Source organism: Rhamphochromis sp. 'chilingali', assembly GCF_963969265.1.
Source record: "Rhamphochromis sp. 'chilingali' genome assembly, chromosome: 11".
In the NCBI taxonomy this organism is placed as follows: domain Eukaryota; kingdom Metazoa; phylum Chordata; class Actinopteri; order Cichliformes; family Cichlidae; genus Rhamphochromis; species Rhamphochromis sp. 'chilingali'.
In genome coordinates this window covers 17507062-17526795 of record NC_137938.1, presented here as the reverse complement: position 1 = coordinate 17526795, position 19734 = coordinate 17507062, and the positions used below count along the sequence as shown (strand labels likewise).

Sequence of the window (19734 nt, the reverse complement as noted above, 5' to 3'; positions counted from 1 at the left end):
TCTCGAGAAGATCTGCATGGAGGAATGGGCCAAAATACCAGCTACTGTGTGTGCAAACCTGGTGAAGACCTATAGTAAACGTTTGACCTCTGTTATTGCCAACAAAGGTTATGTTACAAAGTATTGAGTTGTATTTTTGTTATTGACCAAATACTTATTTTCCACCCTGATTTACGAATAAATTCTTTACAAATCCTACCATGTGGATTCATGGATTTTTTTTTCACATTCTGTCTCTCACAGTTGAAGTGTACCTGTGGTGCAAATTACTGACCTCTGTCATCATTTTAGGTGGGGGAACTTGCACAATCGGTGGCTGACTAAATACTTTTTTGCCCCACTGTGTATATATATATATATATATGTATATATATATGTATATATATATGTATATATATATGTATGTATATATATATGTATGTATGTATATATATGTATGTATATGTATGTATATATATATATGTATGTATATATATATATATATATATATATATATATATATATATATATATATATATATATATATATATATATATATATATATATATATATTAGGGGTGCAACGATACACAAAATTCACGGTTCGGTTCGGTTCGATACTTTGGTGTCACGGTTCGATATTTTTTCGATACAAAAAAATGTTCATGCATTTTTAATTTGTCATTTATTAAAATTATAAATATATATTTTAACTCAAAAGTACAGTTTTTAAATTTAACCCTAACCCTTGTGCGTGTTTTTTATTTTGACAGCGAATGCGCACCTGCGGACCACTTATGTGCAGCCCTGGTTATTTATCTCATCATATTGCAGCCACAGAAATTCTTTTGTCCATGAAACCATAAAGCTGCACTTTCTTTTTGCCTTATAGTCTGATTTGTCATAACTTCTCCGTTTTGTGGTAAGCTTTTCTTTGGCTGTCACTTCTTCACCCTGACCTGTCTTATTTGGCTCAGCAGAACTGAAATGCTTTTACACGCTCACTCACATAAGCTCAGCGATTCTCTGCGCGATCAACCTCTCACATGTTTAAGCTTGCTGCGGGAGATTTCACTTGTCATGTTTGCATAGTAAGCTAACGATTAATAAGACGATGTCAGAGGAATTGGTGCACAAATTATCATCACTCACAGATCAGTGCTGTCGCTCTCTATACACAGTTCGCACGATTGCAAAGTGAAAGCAAAAAAACAAGCGCAAATTCAAACGCGACTTCAATATGTCACATATTGACAGTGGCTCACCGATGCCAATGACATAATTACCCAGCTACATTTCTGAAAGAATGCAAAAGCATTGACATATATTTTTCCTACAATAGCCCGACGGGCAGGGAAGAGAAAGATTTTGGTAGCCCGACTGAAAAAAATCGCTAGCTCCAGGACGTCGGGCTAGCGATATTGCAAGCCCTGTATCTGATTGAGGAATCACTCATCTTTGGAAAAGAGAGTTTATTACAGAGAAATGGCTCTTTCCAAAATAAAAGCTATACTATCCGCTTCTTCTGGGCTATATTCTCAGCAGCATAAGGAGAATCATGTGCTAACAGCTGTCTAAATGACTCGGCTAAAGTTAGTAGCATGCTTGCTTTTTTTTGTCTGCTTCCACTTGTCTTTGCACTACGATGATGTCGGCGTAAATGTGCAGTCATATTCGTTGTGTTCCCACTAGTGCTTTCAGGTTAATCTCGTTGAAATGACCTTAACGCCACAACACGGCAAATCTCCGTTAACGAGCTACCGCCGATCGCTCCGTGCATGGGGCTAGACGGCCAACACGTTAACGAGCTAACTGCGCTAACACACTAGTTCACACCAATGTAATTGAGCATTGCATGGCACATCCAACATACTGTTTTACTTTAGTCCATGACTCGCTTACCTTCAGGGTCATACGTCACATGAAAACCAAAATAATTCCAAACGCCAGATCTGAATGAGGTTCAATTTGCCTGTTGCAAGTAGAGCTTAACTTCTGTCTCGCTAGCTTGCCCTGCGCTCTTCCTTCTGACTATGCTGTCTGTGTTGAGCGCTCAGTGGATCTGCGCTCGACAGTGCAGCCTAGGCGGAGTAGTCGAACACAGATTCACTGAGCGCTCAACACAGACAGCATCGTCAGAAGGAAAATTGATAAAATAAATTACAAATGTTGTATTGTTCGATACATATGCGTACCGAACCGAAAGCACTGTATCGAACGGTTCAATATCGATACGAATATCGTTGCACCCCTAATATATATATATATATATATATATATATATATATATATATATATATATATATATATATATATATATATATATATATATATATATATGTATATATATATATATATATATATATGTAGTCTGTTAAAAAATCCAGTACTGTGTCATTTAAAATCCTGGCACTATAATGCTGTCAGCTGTTTGGCTTCCAGTATACCGCTATCTTAGTGTTATAACTCTTTGAATTCAGACTATATGGATGCATGTCCTCATATACTCTGAATTCAGTGAATTTGTACTCAACCATATCATCCCTGAAGATGAATAGATACTGACCTGAGCTGAAAAACTGCCATAAGAGCATCAGTGGGTGATTGCTAGCTATATAAATATAGCTATATAAAAAGACCATCTTAGAGAGGCAGCGTTTCTCAGAGGTAAAGATGGGAAGAGGTTCTTCAGTCTGCAAAACAAATGTGTCTAGAAATTGTGAAACAACTTCAAAATAATTTTTCTCAATGTAATATTGCTAAGACTTTGAATATCTCATTATTTACAGTATATAATATTAACAATAAAATCAGAGAATCATACCACACCATCTGCAAGGGACAAGGCAACCTTGAGCAGTTTTATTTTACACAGTTTAATCATTTTACTTCCTAAAGTGATCTAAAATCCCAGAGAATGTATGTAAAAATTATATTTTAACATTTCTTTCTTTTTTAATTGTGTTGGATTTGATTTACATTCATGTATTTGTCCTATACTGTCCTTGCATATTTACTTAAACACATGTCGATACTTGAAGTTAAACAGTAAAGCAAAGTGATCAAGAAAATTTGTCATGGTGAATTAAAATTTCGTATTTTATTAATGTTTAATAAAAATACAACCCCATTTCTGAAAATCAGTAATGAATGTCTGTGTTGTTCTGGTCCTCAGGCAACACTACATTTAAAAACAGGCATGACTGACATGAAAAAACCCTGCATGAGCTCACGAATACTTCCAAAAATAACTGTCTATGAACAGAGTGTGTTGTGCCATCCACAAGTGCAGGTTAAAGCTTTATCATGCTGAGAAGAAGTCATACTTGAACATAATCCAGAAACACTGCTGTCGTCTCTGGACCAAAGCTCATTTAAAATAAAATAAAAACTGTTCTGTCAGACAAATCGAAGTATGGAATTCTTTTTGGAAAGCATAGATGCCACATCCTCAGGACTTAAGAGGAATTGGACCATCTGGCTTGTTGTCAGTGCTCAGTTGAAAAGCCAGCATCTCTGGTGGCATGGGGGTACTTTATTGCCTATGGAAAAGGCAGCTTGCACATCTGGAAAGGAAGCATCAGCACTGAAATATATATACAGATTTTAAGTGACATAGAGTCCCATACAAACATCTTTTTATGGAATGCCGCATATATTTCAACCAGAAATGCTCAACTAAATCATGCATCTATTGTATGGCTTCATATTAGAAGAGTCCGGGTACTGAATTGGCCTGTCTGCAGTCCAGATCTTTCATCAGTTGAACACATTTGATGCACAATGAAATGATAAATATGACAAAGGAGACCCAGGACTCTTGAACAACGAGAATGGGACACATTCGTCTCCCAAAGGTCCAGATATACATTAGCGTATTGTTAATTGTCTTTAATTGTGGTATTCAACTACATTCACATTACTTTATATGAAAAAAAGTATTTTTTTAACTGAAAGACTTGGAAGAATCTCTCTAACAATACTATACTTGTGGTTCTCTACTGTTATAAGTTAGCTTTACTGACAACACTCTGCATACTGGGTCATGTGTCCAGAGGCAGATTTTAAATTTGTGTTTTACATGCGGTAAAACACAATTCCTAATCAGAGTCTATTAAGGTAAAGCAACTGTAATTATTATTTGTTTCATAGCAATGCTACACTGGAGAGAGTCGTGCAAGAAAATTTAAATTGGTTTGGAACCAAATGATCTCCTATTAATCCTAATACTTGAGATATATTTATACTTGTGTGGGATGTTTCATTACAGTCACTTCCAGAAAAGGCTAGTGTGATATCAATTAATTTGGTAGTTCAAGAAATTATCAAACAAACTGATAGCGAGAAGATAGTAGAGAGCACTGAGAGAGAGGGTTGTGCATGGGTGAAAACGAGTGGCAGTCGGTGTAACATTAAATGTAGGGAAGGAAAGGTGCAGGCCTTGATGGGCTGATGGCTCTTCTGCAGACAGCGAGCCAAGCTGTTCTGCAGCAATGAGATGCTAATAATATGCTAATGATATGGTAATCTGCCAGTAGAATTCCACCTCAGCGGAGAAAAAGGAGATCTGGGAGGCCTTGCGCCATTGGTTGGGAACCAGGGATGTCCTGAAATCAGAGTTCAGGACAAGGAAAGAAAGACTACATGCACACGTTTATACATGATATTTGTGTGTGCTTGCAGGTCCCCACAGGAAAGAGTCTGAAACTGACAAGCAGCCCGAAGAGAATAAGAGTGACCAGTCCCTCACCTTCAATGACCCTCTCTGGCCCATGCAGTGGGAACTGGTGGGTGTATTTATGTGTAAGTGTATGTGTAGTAGTGTGTGTTTGTATGTGTTCATTGGTCTTATCTGGAAGCCCCACCCCGACTTTTCTCATCTTCATGTTGAAGGATGTTCCTCTGACAGGCATAAGTCAGGCAGGCTTTCATGTGTGACTGGAGAGTGAGACGGACGATAGAGAGATGGGGGGGATTGTGGAGGAGGAAAGAGCGAGCGAGAGAGGAGGTGAAGGGGGTTGTCCATGTTGAACTGAGACAGATGTCAGGGATTGATGAGGCTCGGAGCAACACTGACACACAACTGGGCTGCAACAACAAGACATGCTCATCCATTCTGCAGAGTCTTGTTCATCCTGTTTGGACGATACTTGTACACTATGTTTGAGAAGACCAAAAGGAGCAAAGTGACAGGATGCTTGGGTATAAAAAGGCATATTTTTTGATAAAATATCTTATTTTTTAATAACGTACAAATTATTTAATAGCTGCATCTATAGCCTTTTATTATAAAATATTTCAAGTAGTCAAAATTCACAGATTAGCATCTCAATCAGAATTTCAAGTTAATTTTAGAGTTTGCATGATATCATCCTCTTCCTCCTTATCTCAAGCCTCGTCTCCGAAACTGTAATGTGCATAAATATACTTATTTATTCCCAATATTGTTGCAGTTAGTTATTGTCAGCTACATTAGATGACCTTCCTGTCTCTGTACACCAGACAAGAGCCGGCTAAACAACAACAACAGCTGTTTATAAGCTCACATTAAACCAGCTAATGTTAAGGTTCAAGAGAATCCCACATTCCTGCTGATTTGATTACATTCTTACATAGTATGAGAGCTAATTTGCTAAGTGTCAGAGTCCAACAATATTTCTTGTGTTAACAGCAGGCTAAGAGGCTAAGAGTAGCTAACAGCGCGAAAAACAGTAGCGCTTGCCGACTGCTCAGCATATGTTCAATAACGCACCTCAGTATGGCTGTCATCATTTAGAAGTGAGCTTCTCTGACTCAGTGAGCTGTATATTAGAGTCCGTCCACAACGTTTTACAGCCCCTTACAAAGTAAATCAGGGGTGGGGAACTCCAGGCCCTGAGGGCCGGTGTCCTGCAGGTTTTAAATCTCACCTTGGGTCAACACACCTGAATCACATGATTAGTTTGTTACCAGACCTCTGGAGAACTTCAAGACATGTTGAGGATGTCATTTAGCCATTTAAATCAGCTGTGTTGGATCAAGGACACGTCTAAAACCTGCATTACACCGGCCCTTGAGGCCTGGAGTTCCCCCACTCCTGGAGTAAATAAAGGTGGAGGTTTCTCGCCCAGCATTGACAGCTGAGGTAAACAGTGGACTTTAACACATGGGGAAAAACTCCAGAGCGAATCTGGTTCAAACATAGCAGAAACACGCCGGCTGGCCATGGTTGTTATGGGGTACAGTCTAAATTTCATATTTTTGATCTTTCTGACCTGACTAAAACATGTTTTTCCTACAGCAGCCAAAGTAGCTAGACTTATGTACTTGAATTGGGAGGGGCGAGAAAGCCTCAGTTAATTGATATCTGCAGTCTACTGACATCTAGCATTGAACATTTTAGACACTGTAACTTTAAGACACAAAGTTCTGGAACTGTCTTTAGAAATGTTTGTTGAATGAATCTTTTCTGAGGGGAAAAAACCAACACTGGTCATTATATTGTCACAGTTATGTCTATGACTCTTCGTAAGCTGTTATTAATTTTTTAAAAATGTGTTTAAGCACACAAGTTTCAGTTTATTTCAGAAACGTATGCGCTTAACAGCCTTGAGTACCTTTCCTGACACATTCGGTTGATACCAAAAAGTATATTAAAGCTCAGTAAACAGCTGAATAGGAAAGCTGCTTATTGAGAAACCCTGTCCCTGTTTTTTTTCTTTAGATTATGTTTGCATTTACACAACTGGTTACATTATGTAACTTATGCTTTATAAATTCCTTGATAGGTCTTAATAATTCTTTTACTCTTACCAAAGTGTAGTCAACAATTCAACAGCCTGTATTAGTGTCTGGTTTATTACTAATACAGGGCAACCAGGGCTCGTCCAATCGTCAGGGCAGACGTTCTTGACTGACATACGAGGGCGTAATCTGGCAGCGCGAGGAGGAGGAGGGGCGGGGTCAGAGATTCACCAGAGCAACCGGCAACAGAATGATTGACACCTCAGCTCTCAGGGCAAGATGAAGGGGTGAAAGTCAGGATGGGGGTGGAGGGAGGTGAAGACAGAAACAGAGGAAGTCAGGAGAGATGATGGGGGCATATGAAGCACTAGTGAGGGGAAAAAAAATCTGACGGTTTCTTTTCTTATAAGCACGATTTTGTTGCACATAGTCACCTCTCTCGATTTAAGAAGGTTATTGACAAGATTGTTTATGCAGCGCAGTATGATTCATGTGCTGGAGCATGCAGTATGACACTAAGCGGATTAACGTTAACTTTATGGAATGATTGCATGAACTGAGAAATAGAACATAATTATCAATCACTCATTAATCAAGAAAAATGAAAGGCGTCTTTAACGTTGAGGACATTGCTCTCTCTGTCTGGCCCTCCCTGTCTTTCCTGCTCAGTAGCCCTGCTCTCCTGCTTTCGTTCTGTTGTGTTTAATCAGCCTCTGGTGGACGTAGATATTGATTGAGGGTCAGTAATCTGCTCAGGGTTGGTAGCCTGCCAGGACCAGACAAATATATGTTTGTGTGTGTGTGTGTGCTAGTCGGGCATGTATGTTCGCTAAAAGCTGTACCTGATGGGCTATACCCACCTGTACACACACAAGGCAAGTGGAGCCTATTGTACCTATTTTGTTAGACTGAGACAAGCCCCTCCTGAGGAGCTCATTCAAAGCCTCTGAAATCCACGCAGCATCTTGAGCGTGCCTACTGTGTGTTTATATGAGAGAGAGTGTGTGTATGTTTTCACTGAGGGGCAGCTGCGATAAAGGCAGGGAAGCCAGAGATTGTTATGTTATCACTCTGTTTACATGTGTGTCTTCTGCATAGAAAAAGGGCCACTGTTGTTTTCTCTTGTTGCATGAACTTTCCAAAACTCCAAGGGTATATGTCTTTGATCATGTGTGCATTTGTGCTTGTGTGTGCCAGAATGTTCATTTACTAGAGAAACACATGATTAGTATATTTCAGTGCTTCAGAGAATGATCATGATTCTGCGCGTGTGTGTGTGTGTATGTTGTTGGTGATCACTCTACGACTGCGTGGGGTGAATCAGTGTTCAAAATGCCTCTCTGTGGGCTTATATCCAAGTTCACAAAGGTGTGTGTGTGAGTTTATTTTGGTGTACCTTTGGTTGTGTGTGCGTTTTCCCCTGGGCCGGTCCTCGTGCTATGGTGGACGTTAGCCTGCTAGCTGCCTCCATTCATCAGCTTTATTCACACAACAACAACAAAGCATTGCTGCTCCCCAGATGCAGCCCCCAAAACACACACATATGAAAGCACACACACACATACAAACACACAGACACACACAAACAAGTCCTGCCTACCACAACTACCACCACCCACTGCCACCACCTCGTAACCATTTTTTCCATTGTGTGTTCTTCTCCCCCTCGTTCTCTCCCTCTCTCTCTTCATCATGATAACAACAACCGAGTTGAAGCCTCTTGAAAAACTCACTTTGAATATCAGATTGGCTTTGTGTGTGTGGGCAGGGGATGTTTGGGAAGCTGCTGACATTTTTGGTGAGACAGCTTGCGCGCTACCTTTTGGCACTACCTTTATGGTTTGTGCTCCTGTGAGAATGTGTTTGCATGAAGATGCAAGACTGAAGCTTCACTTAAAGCTATCAAGGGAATGTGTCTGTGTAGTGTGTGGGGCCATTAGGACTCATGGGAGCTGCCAAGATGGTTCTCGTGCCTCACGTTGGTGGGATTTCTGCACAGCAGTGTGTGGATTTGTGTGCGTGTGGGTGGATTGTGTGGTTTGAAGTGAAAGGATGAAAGACCTGTCTATGTGACTCGTCCATGAACTCCCCGGGCTTCTTATGGGCACTTTGAACGTACATATGGTTTCTGAAAGTATCACTGGATGTGCACATGTTTCCTCACAAGTTAACATAACCCAGCGACTGAAGTAAACATTTCCATTAATGCACATGTAGCAAAAATTCAGAGGGTAATATATTCATATACAGTACAGTAATAATAATAATGCACAGTGAAGTTTTGACCATTCATCCATCCAGTAGGACCAGTGTTTCCCAACCTTTCGGAGCCACGGAACATATTTCACATTAGAAAAATCACACGGCACACCACCAAACAAAAAACTCACAAAAAGCATATTGATAATTTTTCCCTGCACATCAGGTATAGTAGAATTGGCTCGGTTTCTCCCCATTATACCTTTTGTGCTTTCTTCTGACCACTTCTCATGCTAGGGCCTTCACCTGGGTGGGAATTTTCTCCAGGACCCAGGTCAGATTGACTACTTTTTCTTTTCAAATATTTATCTGTTGCTATTACGTGCTGCATTGTCTCACAGCATGACTATTCTGTAATTTCTTCTTCGTCTTCTTCTGTTTTTAATGGCAGTTGGCAACCCATTTAATTAGAGCAGGTAGTTGTACTGCCCTCTAGTGGAAGAGAATGTAATTGTTCTGCACGTTACTCACGCCGATCGCTTAGAGTACTAACCAGGTGAAACCAGATCATCATCCACGGCACACCTGACCATTTCTCAAGGCACACCTATGTGCCGCGGCACAGTGGATTGCAGTGGACAAGAATCTAACACTGTCTCTATTATTTTTTTTACCTGCAGTGTTAAGAGCCTATTGCACACTGACTGTTTTTTGCAGTGAACAAAAACAGAAAGCAGTTGATATCTGATTTATGCCATTGTTACAGTATATTTACTGTGTCCGCTAGTAAATATACTGACCAAGGCTCTGTGAGGATATCAGCGTGCCACCAAGTAGACTTGGAAAAAAGTAGAAAAAAGGAAATTATACTTTTTTTGTGATGCTAACATTTTAATAATATTGTGTATATATGTGTCTGTGTGTGTATAGTTTGCACAGGGTGAGTACACTGATGCGACTGACCTGAATTTGATGCCGGTTTGGAGGAACAACGTTACTGGACATGGAGTCGTGGTCAGCATCATTGATGATGGTGAGTCTAACTTTACTGCAACAAACATGTTCACACACGTTATAAATAAAATATATAAAATCTGCATTTGCTGGCAGTCAACATCTAAAAACTAAGGCACTTTTTCTTTTGCAGTATTTACCCTCTTAACGCTTTTATCTCAGTTGAGTATGCATTGCCTTTGCTTTACACAATTATACCAGAAACAAACTTACATTTTTGAAAAAATATATTTCAATTAGAAACTTGCATAATGCAACAATTCTGTGCAATACTTCGACAAGATGTGTGCAGTGTGCACTAAAAAAAACAAAAAAACAAAAGATGTTAAATCGGCAAAAGCTTGTCAGGTTTGGTGTGACAAAGCTCAGCTCTGGCTCTGAGCGGAGAGGGTGAATGATTTATGTTAGTGCCCTCCTCCCCCAAGCCGCTACCACCACTACCACCGCCCTACCACCGTCATCTTCATCTCAGTCATGCCACAATGAGAATTCATTTCTCTCTGATTGCTTAGATATCTGGCAACAAGGGAAATGAGAGAGCGGCATCTTATGGGCTCATTCATCAAGAACTAATTGAAGCCTCACTAGTCTCAAGTGCTGATAGAGCTGGAGTAGTTGTGTGTGCTGTTTTGTATGTGTGTGTTGAAGTCTTCACCTTTTTTTTTCTTCTTCTTTTTTGCATTCAAGTGCCTCTGACTCTGCCCTCTGTGTGTGAAAGTGACTGGGTTTTAAGAAACAATATATCTGTGTGTGTTGATTCGCTGGTATGCATGCATGCATGCATGCAGGAGTGTCAGTTTTTGACTTCAGTGTCTGGTTTCAGGAGAAAAAAAGCTTGTGTTGTGGTTAGCCTCTTTGGATAGAAGGCCTTCTCTCTCTTCTGCATCCTTCTGCATACAGACTGTGTCTGTGTGTGTATGTTTGGGTATGGGTGGCACGAGGTGGAGGGTGGCTACAGAATGAGCAAGAAAGCGAGAGAGAAGGAGAAAGAAATTAAATAGAGGAAGGATATAGAGGGAAATGTCAAGAGAAAGCAAGAGCAAAAAGGATTCAGAGTGGGGCGAGTGTGTGTGTGTGTGTGTGTGTGTGTGTGTGTGTGTGTGTGTGTGTGTGTGTGTGTGTGTGTGTGTGTGTGTGTGTGTGTGTGTGAGACAGAGAGTATTAGACCTGCACCACTGAATCTCCTCTCCTCTGAGGCTATTGTACTCTGCTCCACCTCTCTGTATTGATTCCACTGGGCAAGAGCCCCGCTCCTTTTCCTTTCTCCCTCCCACCCTCTCTCTCTCTTCCTTCTTTCTTTTTTCCTCTTTTCCTCTTCCCTTTCCCCTCTTTGTTAACTAGGAGGTGACTTTTTCCTTTGGCCACCTTTTTTTCTTCTTCTTCTTCTACTCCTCCTTTTCCTCATCTCTCTTTCTTTCCCTCCCTTTTGGACATTTTGCCTCTCACAGCTAAAGGATCATGTACACGCTCACCTTTAGCCACCTTTCAATCGATGTCATTGATTTTAATATCACAATGAAATAAATTATTTTCTTTGAGTGAAAGCACCCTACCACCCCCTCCTCCACTGTGCTCCTCCTCCATAGCCATCCTTCAGTTCAGTCCTTCTGTTTTAGATGTAATTGGCAATCTGAGACTTGTTTTCTAAAACTGTTGAATCACATTCATAGTGCCACCTTCATTCATAAGCTTTCCTTTGTTTGCATGGACTATACCCTTTACTGTTCTCTGTGCATGGCAGCATTAGTTATAGTTTCATCAACTTGCTTTTATAGCTTCATGAACAGTGGGTGATCGTTGAAAAGCTATAAAATAATAAAGACCCTTATTTCTCAACTTTGTGTATGCACACCTTTGAGTGCAACACATTGAATCTGTGAAGATGCAAAGTGACCTACAAGGTTGTGACTGTATTGTACAATGCAGGATTGTGAACCTATGTAACATTTACCTATTATTAATTTCAAAGTACTTAACTGATGCTGAGAAGAGAGGTTGTGCTCATCAGCTAATGCTTACACTGCCTCACGTGGTTAGCAAGAAGCATCCGTTATTCATGGTGGAATTAGTTAAACAGCCTTGAATCAAATACTACTTACAGATGAGGAGAGAACTATTAGCTCCCCCTATGAAACTTAAAAAAAAATATATATATATGTATATTTCCCAAGTGCTGTTAGACAGAGCAAGGAATTCTTTACACACTTTTCCAAACATCCTAAGTTTATTTTTCTTTGAAAACCCTTCTTTCAGATTTGAATGGTCTTCTGTCATAAACTTTGATCTTCAGTTCAACTAACAGATTTTCATTGGGATTCAAGTCAGGGGTTTGAGGAGGTCAGTCAATAATTTTCACTTGGTCCTCTGGAGGTAGTTCTTTACCAGAAGTGACATATGTTAAGTCTTCAAACATTTGTCATGTTGGAAGACAAAGCGACCATCCAGACTCAGTTTTCTTTTCAAATCTTCATGCATCCTTGTTGGTGGTTCCTTCCACCCTGATGAGATTCCCAGTTCCAGGAGCATCCCTACAGCATAATACACCCACCACCATGTTTCACTGTGAACAATGTTCTTTGAGTTGTGTGTCTCTTCCTTCTTTCTCCAAATAAAAGCAACATGTCTGGTTTGTGTCCAAAGAGCACTAGTTTTGTCTCATCCGACCAAAGGACGCACTTCCAGTAAGCATAATCCTTCTCCAGGTTGCCCTTAGCATACTTCAGTCTTGGCTGTTGTTCTGGGGTCTTTAGACACATCTCTCACTAGTTTGCTTTACAGAGTCTTTGAAGTATTTTGCTTCCGTACTGTGTGGCTTTTTCTGAATTTCTTGATGATACATCTCACTCCAGTTCTTGAAACTTGGAAATGCTGTGATAACTTTGTATATCCATCTCCTGCTTTGTGAGCATCAACAATTCTTTTCCTCTAAACGAATGTCTTCTGTTTTCGGCATTTTTATTCTGTGTATAAATTGGAAGATATCCCTCAGTTTTAACTTGATTTCACAAGCTTTGAGTATAACAGAGTAAAAGAACATCATTGCACAGCAGTGGTTTGTGTCAGAGCTCAACAAAAAGGTCCGTTTCTCGAGGGGCTAATAACACTGACTGTGGTAGTTGTTTTTTTTTATTTATTTTTTTGCTGAAATAATTCTGTTCTTTCGTGCAAATAGAAAGAATTCATGCTTTCTAAAGAAAACTAATATTTTTAGAAATGCTATGTTGAAAATCACTTGCTCTGGGAAAATTTTGTTGGAAAACTGTGCCACATGTTTAACACCAATCCCAGTTACTTTAGGTACAGTGGTGCTGGATACCATGCAGTAGTGATATGCCAATCAAAAGGTAGTCAAATTCTAAATCCTACTATGACTTAATGCTTATTTGACTCTAAATGAGACCACCATTCACAGCAGGAATATGATGCTTTATTGAAGAAGAGTTGAAAATAGCAATCAATATCATAAACTCATTAGAAAAATATTTCCCAACCTAATAAATCATATGAGAAGAAGAGTCATTTTCTCATCAACATTTAATGTAGTTATTTTTGTCCCCAAACAAGTTCTGAAGAGATTGGATAAAACAGTTTGTTTTCTCTGGTTTTAATACAAAAAAACCCAAAACTGTTTTGAAAGTTTTGATATTATACAACGGATCTTAAAAAAACAACTATCAAACTACCATACTGTGAGCAGTTTAACATCAGCATGAGACAACTTTTCATTCTACAGAGATCAACATTTTAGACCCGTTGTTTGCCATGTTGTTCATGTTTATCACTTCCTTACTACATGTGTCTACAACAGTACTCTACATTAAAGCTACTGGAAACTTCAGATGGATGAGTTGACCATATGTACATAAACATACAGGTTGTACATGCACAACAGTGTAAAATAGGTGGGATATTTTTCCTTTTTTATAGACTAAAGGTGTAAGTATACATCTCTGGTAAACACTAGCTATCTGGTTTGTATGGACATGTCCTCAAAGTTCACATAAACAGGGCTTTATAGTTTGAGAAATGAGGCTCTTGGACACTTTTATAGCAGGAATAAAAGACAGCTGTCACAGAGTGTGCACTTCAACATAAGCAGCGCTCATTAGCCTGTCATCAACGCATTATGACCGGTGAGTGGGATAAGGATGAAGATTCATCAGAGAAATTACATCCACCCCCCACCCACCTTGTCCCGCCACTCTACTACAATGTCCCTGTCACCCAGCTATCAACGCTGGCCTCTGTCCCCCGTGGCCAAGGAGTCCAAAAGCAGACTCCTATCGATCGGTGCTTACGCCATTGTCATTACATGTCATTGGTACACAAGGAGACACAGGACACAAGTTAGACTAGGAGATGGAGATAGAGCAATGAATGAATGAATGGGGGAAGAAAGAAAACAACGAGAATTTAGAAAAAGAAGACTGAATATAGGACTGTTTCTTGCCACATTGATGTGTGAAGAGCATAGAAAGAAAAGAAAACCTTTTGAGTATACTTTCTTCTTCTGTAAACATTAATTTGAGCATAACTGCCCTCTGGAGCGGATGGAGACATTGTGTGATTTCTTCTTCTTTTTCATGTTTTCAGAAGAAACTGCTGTAAGATAAAGGTAGAAATTTATAGTTCCACCGCAAAAAATTGTACCCCGAGGAGTTAATGCAAGCTTCATATAGATGCAGAGCTTTAATTATGTTGTCATTCTGTATGTATTTATCAGGTGATGTAGGAGGTGTGATAAAAGATTTTATGGCTGATTATGAAGGCTTACGTAGCCATTCTAAGAGGCAGGGCTGTGTTTTGTGTCTGATTGACATTGTAAAGTCACACAGTGTGAGTACTATTGAATTGCTGTCTGTTCATGTTATATATTACTCAAAGGTACAACAAGTACTTTTTGAGGTCACTTAAAGGACTGGATGTTAGTTTTTGACTATAGTAGTAGAAATGGACATCGCTGTTCCACATAATCAGTTTTTATTTATGTGGCTGGAGACTTCAAAAAAACTTTCACTAACTGTGGCTAACAGCAGCTAACAGCAGCAAAAACAGCAGCTAACTGATAGAAAAGTTTGGGATATCCTCAACAATTAACCTTACAAACAGCAGACTAACAGCCTACACTCACTACAGATGAGCGGCGGCCACAGTAGTTTCAAATCAAATCAAATCAAATCAAAATTTATTTATATAGAACATATTAAAACAACAGTGTTGACCACAGTGCTTCACAGTCAATAAAAACATGAGACAGTTAAAACAAACAATAAAAGAGGACAACAAACAATAGGTAACAACGCAACAAGCTAAAACAGCCAACTAGACAGAATCAAAAGCCAAAGTAAAAAAATACGTTTTAAGACGTCATTTAAAAGACTGGATAGACTCGGCAGTGCGAATATGAACTGGGAGGTTATTCCAGAGTCTGGGTGCCACGGATGCAAAGGCCCGGTCGCCTCTCGACTTCATTCGAGTCCTAGGTTGTGCTAGGAGCCTGTGGTTGGACGATCTAAGTGCTCTGTTGGGATTTATGAATGGAGTAAATCAGAAAGATAACTGGGCGCTAAATTATTCAAAATATTAAAAGTGAACAAAAGAATTTTAAAATCTATACGATATTTAACAGGGAGCCAATGTAATTTGGCTAAAATTGGAGTTATGTGTTCATGAATTCTCGTACCTGTTAAAAGACGCGCAGCTGCATTTTGAATTAACTGGAGCCGGCAAAGAGAGGAGTGTTGGAGGCCCGAGTAGAGGGAGTTACAGTAGTCCAATCTGGATGTAATAAATGCGTGGATAAGTTTGGCCTACAGTGGCCAATGTAGCGAAGATCACGTGCTTGGATCGGGAAAGGTAACAAAGCAGAATTCAGTTGACTGCAATCTGCAATCTACTGACATACAGTAGGTCACTGAACTGTGCAATTGAATATGCTTTGAATTTTGTGTGCTGTAGACCATTTTTCATAATCTAAAATATAAATAGGGCTTTTGCCATAGTTTTGGTGGGCCTTAAAACCTTTCCTTAGACACCTTTATACATGTAAAAAGGAATATTCAGAACTATAAAGACTTAATAGTAAAAGTCAAAAACATCCAGTTTAATGCTATGAGCTAACATTGTTATCTTTAGTTACTTAGCTACTATAAAGCCACAAATGTTACAATAAATATGATCAAAGTTAACTATATCTCAGAGCGCTGCTGTCAGTATAAGCCTGTGCTGTACAGTATGTGTTATAGCAGTAGGATAGTGTGTTACAAAAGTGCTATGTTAAGCTCTCCTCCTAACCACCATCACCCCACCAAGTCCATCACTGGGCCGTTCCTAGCTGCCAGACTTAACAGGTTCTGTTAAACAAATATTATACGAGTATTCTTTTTACATGAGATTGATAATACTTGGTGATCAACAGGTCTGTATGTGGTAAATTCATCACATATCAAGTTTGTACTTTTGCCATATTTCCAACATATTTCTTAGTATTTGCATGTATTTGTTACAGTGTAAATGAACCTAACATAATTGCCCTATTCACTGTGTGCCAGCTATTACAGATGCACCCAGTGCCGTGTACAAGATAATTATCTTAACACTAAGCAACAAAGTCCTCAAAGTATTTAAACAAAGCAGTTGCCAAGCAACACAGAACTACCTGTGCGAGCATATTTATTTTAAAATTAATATATATTAATATATATTAAGCTTTGAACAGCTGTGACTACGCTGTTGAAAGGTATAATTAACTGTCTTTTTACAGGTTGTTTTTTTTTCTTTAGGGTAAACGTCTCCCTGATGAGCTGTTCTTCAGCCCATGTTTTCAACACAGAGGGCCAAAGATTGTGCTCTATAATAAGGAAAACTTCAATTTTACAATTTGTGTCTCAGTGTCTTTGCATCACTGTCCATAAATACTTGTATGCTTGTGGTCATGCACTCATGCATTAAGGCACACTCCTGGCTTAACTCCAGAGAGTGTCATAAGCCTGTTTGTGCATGTGTGTCTGTAGGGCAGTTTGGTAGAAATGACACTGGCCGGCCATGTAAAAGTGTGTCTGACAGGGGGAGCGACAGAGTCAGCTCTTTTTTTCCTCCCCGCTCGCCCCCCACTGTTCAATCCATCCAGCTGCTGTCACCACAGGGGAGCAGACAATCTATCAAGGCATCGGGATGCATTCTCCTCACCTGCGCCGCGCCTTTAATGAACAGCCAACATGATCCCGGCTGACAAGCAGGAAATGGATGTAATAAAGATTGTTTCTGCATGCTCTTTGCATCCCTGATAAATCACCTCGCTGTGCAACAGATACGGGAGCCACATGGAAATTTGATTTCACACGGCAAGGGGGAGGAAGAAGAGAGCAGTGGGGGGAAAAGAGAACTGCTAGTGGCAGGGTCACTCTATTTTATTCCTCTTTTTCTCCAGCGGAGCAGCAGCGCAAGATGTGTGGGGGTTGAATGGAGGGGCAGTTCTGTTTTCTTTTTTTTCCCTTTAACCATGTTCTTATCCCACAAAAGTTCTGTTAAGCTCCTAACATGCGTCTATTTCTCTAAGTTCATAAACAATATCAGACAATGTGTAGACCTTTACAGAGGTCTCAGTCATCATAACTCGATGTAATGTTATTGTGTGCACTACAAAGGAAATAAGGAAGAAACCTGAAACTAAAACATTTTATTTGTAAAAAAAATAAGAACACTAAGTAAAAGTAAAAAAATAAACTACAGTTTTAGTATAATTCAGCTATTATAGTTGATGTATCAGGTGGTATTTCAGACGATAGATATGAGATAGTTGTGATTCCACTGATGAGTATGCATGTGATGATATAGTAATTATGAGGGGTTAAAGTGGGATTTAGCAGGTGGGGGAAACCTTAGATGTAGGTGGCCATGCAGCTGGGACAAAGTTTTAAAATATCAGCTAAATTAACCCATGCTATGAGTTCAGTAGATTTGCTTTCTTTGACGACCTGGCTACTGGCTCTGAGGTTTACTCGTCAGAATTTGACAAGTGCTAAAGAACATCACCAGCTTAAGGTAAAATTCACGATACCTTTCTTTGTAATAATCTGAAACGATGGATGCCACAGTCTACCGTGCACCAATTCAAATACAACGACAAGAGACTTTATTAGGTAAACCCTGTTAGTTGACCAAAATATCTAATCAGCCAATGACATGGCAGCAAGCAGTGCATTTAGGCCTGCAGACAAGGTAGAGACAAACTGCTGAAGTTCAAACTGAGAATCCGAATGAAGAATGAAGGTGATTTAAGTGACTTTTCATCGACATGGTTGTTGATGCCGGGGCTTTATTTCAGAAACTCGTGAAACTGCTGAGATTTTCCCACAAAACCATGTCTAGGGTTTACAGAGAATGGTCCAAAAAGAGAAACTATCCAGTGAGCAGCAGTTCTCTGGGTGAAAATGCCTTGTTGAGTACTTAAGAGGAGAATAGCCAGACTGCTTTGAGCTGATAGGAAGGCAACAGTAACTCAAATAACCACTTGTTGCATCCGTATTGCATGGAATAACATCTCTGAACAAGCAGGATCTTGAACCTTGAAGCAGATGGGTTACAGAAGCTGAAGATCACACCAGGTAACACTCCTGTCCCCTCAGAATAGGAAACCGAGGCTACAGTTCACATGGCTCACTAAAACTGGACAATAAAAGATTGGAAAAACATTGCCTGGCATGATGTATCTCTATTTCTGCTTGAATGGTATTGTAAGAATATGGTGAACTTGAGAACCTGATGTTGGGGGGATATTTTCTTGACACACATTTGGTCTGTTAGCACCACCTGAGCATTGTTTAAAAACTAGAGCCTACCTGAATTTCTTTTGTTGCTGACTGTTTCTATTCCTTTGTGACCACAGTGTAACCACCTTCTGATGGCTGCTTTCAGCAGGATGAAGGGCCATATCAAAGAGCTCAAATCACGTTAAAGTTTATCTTTGAACATGGCAGTGAGTTCACTGTACTCAAACGGCCTCCACAGTCACCAGATCTCAGTCCAGTACAGCCTCTATAGGAAGTGCTAGAAACGGGAGAGTCACATCTTGAGTGTGCAGACGGCAAATCTGTAGCAAGTGCGTGGCACTATTATGTGAGTGCAGACCTCTCTCTGATAGGTGCTTAGATCTGTAAGATTTAAGGAAGTTCTGAAGGGAAAAAAAGAGGTCCAAGATGTAACTAATAAAGTGACAACTTTCCAGGTAATCAAATGCCCCTTCCTGAGCAGTTCTTACCTTTCAAAACAACTGCTCATCTTCCTCACCTGTCCTCTCCTTCTTACATATTGAATGAGTGATTGTTGCACATTTGTTTTACTGTGCGAAATGCAGTTTGTGCCATTCTCTCGCACTGCCTAGATGGTGAAGTAAGGGCACCAGAACGCAATGTTATTCTCTGCGTGCATGAACACCACAGATGAGAAGGAAGAAATGAATAGAATAGCCTAGTCTGTTTTGTTAGCTGTCTCTGTGAACACATATAAAGCACACCACGGCCAGCTGCCATATCCACAGTATATGACTACCAGTTGATATTGCTTCTATATGGTTTGAGAGCAGATTTAACTGGAGATGCGACCAGTTATATTAAATTAAACTCATCAGATATTTGATAAAATATAGATGATCAAAGGGAGCAAATACCAATCTGCAGAAGGGGTTCTAGCAAACATTCACTCACATGCCTTACTGTCCAAAAGTCAGCGTAGCAGCCTTCTAACAGAACAGCATTTGTATTGTAGAGTACAGGGAGTGTGAGAGAAATGAAGGGTTGAAGAAAAGAAAATAATGATTAG

At 39.7% G+C, this 19734-nt stretch overlaps 1 protein-coding gene across 1 annotated transcript in view; it reads left to right on the top strand.

Annotated features, from left to right (window-relative positions):
* LOC308406408 (furin-like protease kpc-1) overlaps positions 1-19734 on the top strand; it is a gene marked incomplete at its 3' end in the record, with an annotated part of 218622 nt that overhangs the window by 43333 nt on the left and 155555 nt on the right. The window contains exons 5-6 of the mRNA XM_080897404.1: positions 4663-4766; positions 9832-9934. Coding sequence (XP_080753530.1) covers positions 4663-4766; positions 9832-9934 — 207 coding nt within the window. The remainder of the gene's footprint in view (positions 1-4662; positions 4767-9831; positions 9935-19734) is intronic.